This window comes from Sinocyclocheilus grahami, unplaced genomic scaffold, assembly GCF_001515645.1.
Source record: "Sinocyclocheilus grahami isolate Dianchi unplaced genomic scaffold, SAMN03320097.WGS_v1.1 scaffold1679.1, whole genome shotgun sequence".
In the NCBI taxonomy this organism is placed as follows: Eukaryota; Metazoa; Chordata; class Actinopteri; order Cypriniformes; family Cyprinidae; genus Sinocyclocheilus; species Sinocyclocheilus grahami.
The window spans coordinates 45,349-57,848 of NW_015506858.1; the positions used below are offsets into that span (position 1 = coordinate 45,349).

General features: G+C 38.1%; 1 protein-coding gene across 5 annotated transcripts in view; it reads left to right on the forward strand.

The window, feature by feature from the left end:
- The window catches only part of LOC107572001 (serine/arginine-rich splicing factor 7), a 15,606-nt gene extending 4,032 nt beyond the window's left edge, over positions 1-11,574 (forward strand). The window contains exons 3-8 of one of the 5 annotated variants that reach the window (XM_016258406.1): positions 1,193-1,369; positions 3,396-3,470; positions 5,451-5,529; positions 6,013-6,059; positions 6,148-6,192; positions 11,007-11,574. In XM_016258406.1, the coding sequence (XP_016113892.1) occupies positions 1,193-1,369; positions 3,396-3,470; positions 5,451-5,529; positions 6,013-6,059; positions 6,148-6,192; positions 11,007-11,061 (478 nt within the window). In that variant the 3' untranslated portion in view covers positions 11,062-11,574. Of the gene's footprint in view, positions 1-1,192; positions 1,989-3,395; positions 3,471-5,450; positions 5,530-6,012; positions 6,060-6,147; positions 6,193-11,006 lie in introns of those variants that run through there. The other 4 variants (XM_016258407.1, XM_016258408.1, XM_016258409.1 and 1 more) reach the window with 4 other exon arrangements.
- Positions 11,575-12,500: the final 926 nt, after the last annotated feature.

Consider the following 12,500-nt stretch of genomic DNA (forward strand, 5'->3'; position numbering starts at 1 on the left):
TTTTTTTTCTGAGGTAAATGTGACGTTACATTTTTTAAAAGCCGTTATATTGAGGTCTTTGCGCGGCTGAAACACTGATTGAGTGATTACACGAGACAGGAGACGGATTGTAAAGTCGTACTCTTTCTTTTAACTTGCCTTCGGATGTTTAGTCATGTTTATTTTGTGCTATAACTAGTAATAAAGCGGAGGAGATGATCAGTTCAGCGATCACTCCAGATTAAACGGCACCAAAACAGCATTTATTGTTTGAATCCTGCAATACAACGGACATCATTTGAAATCTACCGAAGCACAATGATTATTGCGATATATGTGAGCCTGCAGCACAAAAGCAGTGTTAAGTCGCTGGGGGATATTTGTAGCAATAGCCAACAATACATTGTATGGGTCAAAATTATACATTTCTCTTTTATGCCAAAAATCATTAGGATATTAAGTAAAGATCATGTTCCATGAAGATATTTAGTAAATGTCCTACCGTAAATATATCAAAACTTAATGTTTGATTAGTAATATGCATTGCTAAGAACTTCATCTGAACAACTTTAAAGATGATTTTCTCAATATTTAGATTTTTTTGCACCCTCAGATTCCAGATTTTCAAATATTGTCCGATCATAACAAACCATACATCAATGGAAAGCGCATTTATTCAGCTTTCAGCTGATGTATACATCTCAATTTTAAAAAAATTTACCCTTATGAAGGTAACTTCCAACAGCACTAAGTTTGTGTAGTTGGTTATGTTGACGGAAGTTAGCCTATTTTCAGGCGCTGCGTAATATCACTGCGATTCGAAAACGGTGAAACTCAACGGTTTAACTCCAGGGGAGTTGCGATGTATACATCTGAATTTTAAAAAAATTTACCCTTATGAAGGTAACTTCCAACAGCACTAAGTTTGTGTAGTTGATTATGTTGACGGAAGTTAGCCTATTTTCAGGCGCTGCGTAATATCACTGCGATTCGAAAACGGTGAAACTCAACGGTTTAACTCCAGGGGAGTTGGAAAATGAGCCTATTTTCAAAAATAGTGCAGTGGTCCTTTAACTGAAAACAGGCTAGACTAATCGAGGGATTTTAGGAATTGATATTGTTTCGTAAAAATGAGAATCGATTCAATATTATGCAAGCTTAAGCTTTTAATCGTTTGACAGCACAGTCTGTCTTCCCTGGTCTTTGTGTTCAGGGTGATCTGCGGCTCTCGCGTGCGCGTCGAACTCTCCACCGGAATGCCGCGGCGTTCCCGCTTTGACCGTCCACCGACCCGGCGTCCCTTCGACCCCAGCGACCGCTGCTACGAGTGCGGCGAGAAGGGCCACTACGCTTACGACTGCCACCGCTACGGCCGGCGGCGCTGGAGCAGGTACAGCCGACCGACGCGGTCTCTGATCAGTAGCACTGCTGTTCATCTGCTGTTTCCTTGTGATGTTGTTCTCTCTCTCTCTCTCTGACTGCTTGACTTCTGTTGGATTTGCGGGTTAACGGGGGGATGTGTTGTTGTTCTCTGCACTGATGTTTTCTCCAATGTTCTTTGGGATTTCATGTAATGACTGACCTGGTCAAAACCTTTCAGGTTTCATCGTTTGATTCAGAGAGTCACGATCCTTTACGATTTCTTGAGGCATCTAGCAAATCCCATATGACCGGGGCACGAGCAGCCACACCCCTTCGCTGAGGCTCCTCCCACTGCTACTTAACTATTCGTAGCCCCTCCCCCAACCCAAACCAGATGAGAGCGCCAATCCGAGTAAATTCGGCTAGCGATTTGTGCTTTTGATAAAGAGAGCATCGAGACCTCGGCAGAAAAAGCGCCTTGCACACTTCTATCAAGTCTCAATCAAGCGATTTGGCTGTCAGTGCGGTCATCGTTAGAAATCCAAGAGAACGACTAGATGCAGAGGTCGGCTGATGATAGATACTTCTAGATCGTCTAAATCTGCTAGACCTCGGTTCCAAAGAGGGTCGACCTGCAAAGTTGCAAGGTTTATTTCAAGTACCAATTAATGTGTCTCTCTGTATATCATTGCCTGAACTCAAAGCAGTCGTAATGTTTAATGCTGTAAACTTTTGTAATATCTGTTGGATGCTTTAGAGAGTTCCAGGGCTGGGCGATATAACACTCTTATTTCGTGTAGATATTGCTGAATTATCGCTTCTCCAATTTTTTTGAATCAGAGAAAAATCACCGTTGCCAGTTACAGTCAAACATTTTATTGCAAAAAGTTACATATTTATTTAGATGACAATCATTGCATAAATTAAATGACTTTTTTTATAATATAACAATGCGAAGTAATAAATTAAAGATATTTTTACTGAAACTTTTTAAACTTTTAGTGTCATTGAGATACTATTATAGTTTTTAATTGAGAATTATCTATTGTTTTTATATTTTCCGTTCTTCATTTTAATTTATTTAAAGTTTTAGTTTTTTACTAGTTGATTTTTATATGTATAGTTATATAGTTTTATTAATTTTAGTATCAGTTTTAGTTCAAGTTAAATTAAATGAAAATGCAAAAAATTAAAAGGAAAGAAAAAATTACTGAAACTTAATAAAAAATTGAGTGTTATTTTAGTATCATTGAGATGGTGTTAGTGTTTTTTATTTTTGAAGTAGCTTTTGTTTTTATATTTTTCATTTTAATTTTAGTTCAAGTTTTAGTTTTTTGTCATTTGTACTAATTTATATACATATATTAGTGCTGTCAAACGATTAATCGCATACAAAAAAGTTTTTGTTTATATAATATATATGTGTGTTCTGTGAATATTTATTATGTATATATAAATACACAAATGCAGTATATATTTTGAAAGTATTTACATGTCTATATTCATATAATTTATATTATACATAAATATATTTAATATATAAACATAACATATTTTTCTGAAATATATACATGCATGTGTGTATTTATATGCATAATAAATATACACAGAACACACATATATTATGTAAACAAAAACTTAAATTTTAATGCGATTTAATCGTTTGACAGCACTATTATATATAGTTTTATCAATTTTAATTTCAGTTTTAGTTCGTTAAACGAAATGAAAATCAAAATGTTGCCTACCTAACTGAAGTGTAAAAAATATATATATTTTATGTTTTATTTATTATTTTATTTCGAGTAATAAAGTGTTTATTATGGTTTTAGCGGTCTATAATAAGGTGGATTGAACGGTTGGTGTGCATCAGAGTAGTGAACTGAACTCGTGCGGTTGAAGCGCTGTCGTATGGTCCAGCCCTGTTGTGTACTGTAGCTGTAATGTTAAACTGTAATGTGAGTGTTTAGTTTAGTTAGGTCAGTGCCTGAGGGTCACAGCAGTCAGTCAATCTGTGACACTGACACACGTCTCTCTCCTCTGGACTCGGACAGGTCTCGCTCTCGCTCTCGCTCTCGGTCCAGAGGGAGGAGATACGGGCGCTCTCGCAGCCACAGCAGAGGGAGGAGGTGTGTGACATACCTGTGCGTGTGTATCTGTGCGTGTGCGTGCGTGTGTGTGTGTGTGTGTGTGTGTGTGTGTGTGTGTGTATGAGCAAACGTGTGTGCACCTTGATCACTGCTGGGAAACTTTCAGGCCTGGGGAAAATGTGTTGCCATGGAGACACATCTATAGGTCAGTGCCTGAGGGTCACAGCAGTCAGTCAATCTGTGACACTGACACACGTCTCTCTCCTCTGGACTCGGACAGGTCTCGCTCTCGCTCTCGCTCTCGGTCCAGAGGGAGGAGATACGGGCGCTCTCGCAGCCACAGCAGAGGGAGGAGGTGTGTGACATACCTGTGCGTGTGTATCTGTGCGTGTGCGTGCGTGTGTGTGTCTGTGTCTCTTGTGTCTGTGTGTGTGTGTGTCTGTGTCTCTGTGTGTGTGTCTGTGTCTCTTGTGTCTGTGTGTGTGTGTGTCTGTGTCTCTGTGTGTGTGTCTGTGTCTCTTGTGTCTGTGTGTGTGTGTGTCTGTGTCTCTGTGTGTGTGTCTGTGTCTCTTGTGTCTGTGTGTGTGTGTGTCTGTGTCTCTGTGTGTGTGTCTGTGTCTCTTGTGTCTGTGTGTGTGTGTGTCTGTGTCTCTGTGTGTGTGTCTGTGTCTCTTGTGTCTGTGTGTGTGTGTGTCTGTGTCTCTGTGTGTGTGTCTGTGTCTCTTGTGTCTGTGTGTGTGTGTGTCTGTGTCTCTGTGTGTGTGTCTGTGTCTCTTGTGTCTGTGTGTGTGTGTGTCTGTGTCTCTGTGTGTGTGTCTGTGTCTCTTGTGTCTGTGTGTGTGTGTGTCTGTGTCTCTGTGTGTGTGTCTGTGTCTCTTGTGTCTGTGTGTGTGTGTGTCTGTGTCTCTGTGTGTGTGTCTGTGTCTCTTGTGTCTGTGTGTGTGTGTGTCTGTGTCTCTGTGTGTGTGTCTGTGTCTCTTGTGTCTGTGTGTGTGTGTGTCTGTGTCTCTGTGTGTGTGTCTGTGTCTCTTGTGTCTGTGTGTGTGTGTGTCTGTGTCTCTGTGTGTGTGTCTGTGTCTCTTGTGTCTGTGTGTGTGTGTGTCTGTGTCTCTGTGTGTGTGTCTGTGTCTCTTGTGTCTGTGTGTGTGTGTGTCTGTGTCTCTGTGTGTGTGTCTGTGTCTCTTGTGTCTGTGTGTGTGTGTGTCTGTGTCTCTGTGTGTGTGTCTGTGTCTCTTGTGTCTGTGTGTGTGTGTGTCTGTGTCTCTGTGTGTGTGTCTGTGTCTCTTGTGTCTGTGTGTGTGTGTGTCTGTGTCTCTGTGTGTGTGTCTGTGTCTCTTGTGTCTGTGTGTGTGTGTGTCTGTGTCTCTGTGTGTGTGTCTGTGTCTCTTGTGTCTGTGTGTGTGTGTGTCTGTGTCTCTGTGTGTGTGTCTGTGTCTCTTGTGTCTGTGTGTGTGTGTGTCTGTGTCTCTGTGTGTGTGTCTGTGTCTCTTGTGTCTGTGTGTGTGTGTGTCTGTGTCTCTGTGTGTGTGTCTGTGTCTCTTGTGTCTGTGTGTGTGTGTGTCTGTGTCTCTGTGTGTGTGTCTGTGTCTCTTGTGTCTGTGTGTGTGTGTGTCTGTGTCTCTGTGTGTGTGTCTGTGTCTCTTGTGTCTGTGTGTGTGTGTGTCTGTGTCTCTGTGTGTGTGTCTGTGTCTCTTGTGTCTGTGTGTGTGTGTGTCTGTGTCTCTGTGTGTGTGTCTGTGTCTCTTGTGTCTGTGTGTGTGTGTGTCTGTGTCTCTGTGTGTGTGTCTGTGTCTCTTGTGTCTGTGTGTGTGTGTGTCTGTGTCTCTGTGTGTGTGTCTGTGTCTCTTGTGTCTGTGTGTGTGTGTGTCTGTGTCTCTGTGTGTGTGTCTGTGTCTCTTGTGTCTGTGTGTGTGTGTGTCTGTGTCTCTGTGTGTGTGTGTGTGTGTGTGTGTGTCTGTGTCTCTTGTGTGCGTGTGTGTGTGATCCTTCACTCAGATGTGTGCCTGATTGATGTCTCAGATCCAGATCTTTCTCTCCTCGTCGTTCTCGCTCTGGTTCTCCCAGACGCTCCAGATCTGTGACGCCCAAACGCTCCAGGTGAGTAACTGATGCATGGTGATGTAACAGTGATTCAAAGAGAGTGTGTGTGTGTGTGTGTGTGTGTGTGTGAATGTTCTAAAACACATTTCTGAATGTGACGACACATGAAAGCGTCACCTCACCAAAACTGCTTCAGATGATCTTCATCCTTATGAATGTCATTGCTTCTGCAATTACTGTGTGCATTATTATACTTACCTTAAACCATTGAAAAAAGTTTTACTTAAAATAAATATAAATGTTTACTGAATTAAAATAAAATATATATATTAAAAAAATTTGTAAATATTATTTATAGTCATATTTAAAAATTAATAAAATTACAGAACATCTAACAAAATTACAAAAACTTGAACTAACATTAAAATGAAAATATAAAAATGTAAACTAATTTAAATGATCAATAAAAACAATACTAGTGTTTCAGTGATAGTAAGCTATCACTGCTGCAGTTGAATGGATTGATTGTTGGTTTGCCTCCTCCAGGTCTCGCTCTCGCTCGCGGTCCGGCTCGGCTCCCAGGAGCAGGTAACACACATACACTGCTGCGCGTCACCAGTTATTATCGCTGCATGAACTGTGTGTTTGTGTTGATGGGCAACTTCTGCTTCTTTAGATCTGGTTCAGCCAGGAGATCCAAATCCGGCTCTGCGGCTAGGAGGTGAGAATACACACACACATCATCATTATCATCATCCTGAGTCTTGCTGTAAGCATAAGACATTAATGTAAATGTGACATGCATAAATGATGGAAAAGCATGAACATACTTTTCTTGCATTGTGATGTTTTAATGCCAAAAATCTGAATTTCATTGAATTCATTGTTCGTAAGAAGTTTCTTCTGCTCAGCAAGGCAGTTTATATAATAAAAAATACAGTACAAAATGTGAAATATTATTAGAATGTAAAACAGCTGTGAATATGTGTTAAACTGTAATGTATGTCTGTGATGCGCAGCTGTATTTTCAGCATCATTACTCCAGTCTTCAGTGTCACATGATCTTCAGAAATCAGTATAATATGCTGATCTGCTGCTCCAGAAACATTTCTGATTATCATCAATGTTGAACACAGTCGTGCTGCACAATATTTTTGTGGAAAGCGTGGAACTCTACCATTTAAAAGTTTGGGGTAAAATAAAAAGTGATCAGCAATATACTGTGGTGCTAGCCCATGCAGAGCTTCATAAACAACAGCAAAACCCTCAAATCAACTCTGAATCTAACTGCTAGCCAGTGTAAGGAAGCGATAACAGGGTTGATGTGCTCTCTCTTCCTAGTTCTCATCAAAAGTCTAGCTGCTGCATTGTAGACCAGTTGCAAATGATGGATAGAGGAATGAGATAGACCTATATAGGGCTGGGCGATATGGGCGAAAATTCATATCTCTGTATTTTTTGGCCAATTTGCGATATACGGTGTATATATATATCTCAGTATTTTTGTATTTGGATTTTTTAAAAAACTATATTTAATATATATATTTCACGTACCGCCCAATGTTGTCTAATGAAACAATACATATTAAAGGCTATGAAAAAACAAATAAAGCGAATGTAACCAAAGGTTAAAATCATATTTCATTCTAACATTGTAACATTGCAAACTAAAAACAAAAATAATGCTTTTAAAGCAGAAGTTAAATTCAATAAGCTAAAAATTAAAATAAATAGGCTAAGAAAATGTATTTACCCCATTACAGTTAGTACTACATCATAAAAGTACACTTCCTTGTAGGTTTAAAATTCTACATATGTCACATTTATTGTCCAACTATAAATATTTCAGTGAAATGTATATTTTAGTCAGAATTATTGTGCTCCTACTTCATTGCGCGTCTTGTTTGCTGAAGTCTGTGAAGTTTAGCGGAGAATCAAAAGCAGAAGGCTCATGCCGTTCTGACAGCAAAATGGAAATATTTCCATGACTTTCTAACATTTGCAGAATGAAAATATGTCTGTGAAATGTAAGTTATGCATTTAGGAAAACCGCACATCTCAAACACATTAAACGGCACGAGTAGCGTCTCTGTTAGCGGCGCTTTGAACTATACCAAAATATAAACTGTACTTTGTCTTCCGTGTTTTTTAGAGCCCTTAATATAAAGCTCGTCACATGTTTAGAACAATTTAGATTACGCACTTTCTCCGCAGCAGCTCAGTCTGTGTCCTCCGCTATATTTTTCAGATGCGCTCGTATCAAACTCCTGTATATCGCTATAAGCGGTATTGCCTCATCGCTTATAAAGAATATATCGGATAAACTCGACATACTGCTCAGCACTAGACCTATATATAATTAATTACAGTAATCAAGCTGTTATGTAATAAGTGCATGGATCACTACTTCTAGGTCTTTCTTTGAGAGGAACTGTTTTAATTTGGCGATGGATCAGAGATGAAAGAAGCTTCCTTTGATGATAGAATTTATCTGCTTATCAAATAAGTCAGAATCAAAGATAACGCCTAGGTTCTTGACTCTGTTGTGCAGTGTTAAAGACTTGATTTCCAATATTAGCGACACATAATGAAGATCCAAAAGCAATGGCCTCAGTTTTGTCTCCATTTAGCTTTAGGACGTTTTGTGCCAACCACATTTTAACTTTATAGATTTATGATAGATTTTCCATTGCTGGACTTGACAGGAAGATAAAATTGTGTATCATCAGCATAAGAGTGATAAGATGCATCATATTTCTGAAAGATAGAGCATAAAGGAAGCATGTATTTTAACAAAAAAGGAGAGGACTCAGAACGGAGCCTTGTGGGACACCACATCTGATCGATGTTGAGGATGAGTTATGCTTGCCAATATTAATTGAGGATGTTCAATCTTTGGGATACGATGAGAACTAACTAAACGCAAGCCCCGGGGCCATATGCAAAAAATGTGTACACCGATTAACTTAACTTATTGTTGATTTTTCTGAAGTAAATAACGTTACGTGACTATTCACAAACTGTTTTATTTACGGTATAAATGCTTGGAAATAATATTCAACATTTTCAGGTCCATTCATTATTTGTAGCACGCAAGCCACCCAATAACCACAAGAAGTATCAGCCTTCTGTCCATTAAATTATAAAATACAAACGATAAATGTGTGTTTACGCTCTTTAATTTGTAGTGAGAACTATATTCGCCTCAGTGCAAGCGGCATGTGAATTAATTATATTTTCCTCTTTAATATTTGCAGCATGAAATAAACATGAATAAATATTTGAATGCATGTTGAAAAAACAAATCAGAACAATTTAATACAAACGAGCGTCTTATGTAATCGATCAATCAGAGTTTCAAAAATCGTCAATAAGCCTAAGTTTTATTGCTGTTTTGCATGTTAAATGTTAAGAATGACAGGTTGGATGCCACAGACACGGGTTTTTTTGGCGGCGGTGGAATATTCACATTAACTTCATGCAATAAAACATGATTTTATTATCAGAATTTTGACTTTATTCTTAAAATATTATGATGTTAATCTTATTTATTTCGTTTTTAATCTATTTGTACTGCATGCAAACACAATCTTGGCACAGAAGCCAAAAACAAACAAAAAAAAGTATATTTGATATGAGATATTTGACTTATTTATTAATAAACTAGTGTTTTCTGAGTCAGAGTCGCAAAAATAAAGTAGACGATCCTAACTCACCATCTCTTCACTGGACGCACCTTTAAAGAGAAATATTTTACATATTACTGGATGAAAGAGTTTTTGATTTAAATGTTAATTTTAAAGTAGTAATTCAAAGCTTTCTATAGCTATATTTATCATGTCTGTGAGGCAAGTATTCGCTGAGTTTCGGTTCATCATTGTGAAGCGCTCCTGCTCAAGACCGAGACGGCAGAAAGCGCATCATGTTTATTTTCCTTATTTTAAAAAAGCACAACATTTTGTTGATATTGTGAGTACACACAAGTAAAAGCAGACCCTTTGCGGTTCCAAATGATGTATTACTCTTACCTTCATGAGCAAAAATGACGGCGTATTTTAAGTTTCCACTCTTAAGAAAAACATTTATCACACCGGCGCCTCCATGTTCGCACAAATGATTGGTATGCGTCTAACAGCGCACATTTATCTAGGTTACTTTTTTAAATTAATATTGTGAAATGCATGAAGTGTTTTATATCTATAGATTTTATTTTAGGCAAGTCGTGATGATTTGAGAAGGCTAAATTGATCAAACATATGCTCAACCCACTGTCTGCCGCTGGCCACTTGGTCGTTACTTTAAAAAAACTTGAATTTAACAAACATAAAATGTTCCAAACATATTTCTAAATTAACGTAATAAAGAAATACAACCACTTTGACCATTAGATGCATTAATGCTGCATTAGAAACATGCAGTTAACTAGTTTTTTGATGCAAAGGTGATATAAAATACAGAATAGTGTTATAAATGTACATACATTTAAAAAAAAAAATACAAATATGAAAAACTTTCGAGGATTTACGATGCTAATGCATCATCACAGTCTTATGAAAAGGGTCCTAGCCTTTGCAAATAAACACTCCACTATTAGTACAAGTCTGTTATCTTTACAGAAAACACACTCGGTTTAAAAGTCAATCATCTGATTTTACTGTGCATAAAAAAATGCACTTTATGAATTACACAGATGGGAGCACGGCGCGATAAAAATAACTCATGGTGCCATACAAACATACATTTAAAAAAAAAAATACAAATATGAAAAACTTGAGGATTTACGAGCATAAAACATGTCATCACAGTCTTGTGAAAAAGCGTCCATATCCTGAATTGTATCCACAAACAATTCAAGGAACTTTTTGCAGATCTCAGGTGGAGTAGTCAGTGGAGTAGCCTAGAGTTCAGGACAGAATCGATTGTTCTAAAAACGACCTGAAAAGTGACAGTAAAGACATTTATAATGTTACAAATCGTTTCAAGTAGATGCTGTTCTTTTGAAGTTTCTATTTATCTGTGAATCCTGAAAAATAAAATGCATCACGATTTCCACAAAACTGTTTCTTGAGCAGTAAATGGGTGTATGAGAATCATCACGAGATGTTAACTTTTTGCAGATCTCAGGTGTTACAGTGGAGTAGCCTAGAGTTCAGGACAGAATCGATTGTTCTAAAAACGACCTGAAAAGTGACAGTAAAGACATTTATAATGTTACAAATCGTTTCAAGTAGATGCTGTTCTTTTGAAGTTTCTATTTATCTGTGAATCCTGAAAAATAAAATGCATCACGGTTTCCACAAAACTGTTTCTTGAGCAGTAAATGGGTGTATGAGAATCATCACGAGATGTTTAGATGGGTTTGTGTTGAGCTGTCGCATGCAAACAGCAAAGCCACCGACGCACTTCCCGCGCTTGTTAAACCTAAGAGGCGTTTTTGCTTAAATCTCAGCTGCTCCAAATCTAGAGCTTCGCCTCCGAAGCAGAGGTATGAGAAACTCACGCTCAACACCAGCGTTTCTTGTGTTCCGCTTGCAGCCGATCTGCGTCTCGAAGCCCCGCGAGAAGTGAGAGTCCAGAGCGAGACGACTGACGCTCTTCTCAAGAACCTCAGTTTCTCATCAGACGTTTACTGCAGTACGTATAAAGATGTGCGTTTGATTGTAAGGAAGCTCCAGAGAGGAGCGGAAAATATTTTGAGTTGATTTTTCTGTAGCTGAAGAGAGTGTGTGTGCTTTTGTACCTGTTTTGTTGTGTAGCACACACACACACACACACACACACTGGTTGGGGTTTTGTATGTGTGTATTAAATGAAGTGAAAAAACCACTTCCCGTCTGAGAGATTTCTTCACGCTGTTCCAGCAGGTGGCGCTGTGGTTCAGTACTCTAGAGAGCGCTCTGGAGCCGTTACACAGTCTGTGTGTCTCTCTGTCCTCTGCTCTGTTTCTCAAGCGTCTTTAGCAGCCTGAGATATCCCACAATCCTGTTTGTTCTGGATCAGAGATTCACAAACTTTTTCATCCTTCGAACCTCTTTGAGCTTCAGTGTGTCGTGTCCTTGACGTCCATAGGAGATTTTTTAAGTTTGCATTATTTAAATATTAAAAGCATTATTAATCAACTCGTTGATGTTGGTTAATGGTCACGTGACATGCAGATAAACAAGTTAAATATTTACACTCTAATTTATTTTTGGGCGAGTGTTTAATTTTTTTAATTGTTTGTAATAGCTTACAATTATTTACTTAGAGAACATGTAAGAACTCGCCGGCATTTCAGGGTTGAATCACGGTATTTATTTCTTACATAATTTAGTAATTGAATTAATATTGACATCAAGTTGTTCCGATGTCTTTTCCTCATGGGTGTTATAAATGTTGTTTTATAAATATTTTAACTTTTACAACCATTTAGCTTTAAACATTGTATCAATTTTTTTTTTGTTACGTTTTTTACAACTGTTGCGCTGTAATCATTGTTTCAATGTTGTTTCAGTGGGTTTTGCAACATTGAAACAGCAGCTGACATCATTTCAGCTGACTTATGATCAGTTTGTTCACTTTTTTTGCAAACCAAAAAGTGTTTTAATATTTGAACTGATTTCATTTTCATTTTTATTATTAAACAGAGTTTATCATCAGCTCATATGTGAACATTACACTGAACTATATGGATAACCATCTCTAGTAGTGAGACAAACAAAACAAATGCACTGCATCAGTGTCTCAGCAATGGATGCTCTGCAGTGAATGGGTGCCGTCAGAATGAGAGTCCAAACAGCTGATAAAAACATCACAATAATCCACAAGTAATCCACAGCACTCCAGTCCATCAGTTAACATCTGGAGAAGACAAAAGCTGAAACAAATCCATCATTAAGATGTTTTTAACTTTAAAATTTTTCTGACCAAAATATAATCCATAATCCATAATAACTCTTCCTCCAGTGAAAAAGTGCAGTGCCGTCAGAATGAGAGTCCAAACAGCTGATAAAAACATCACAATAATCCACAAGTAATCCACAGCACTCC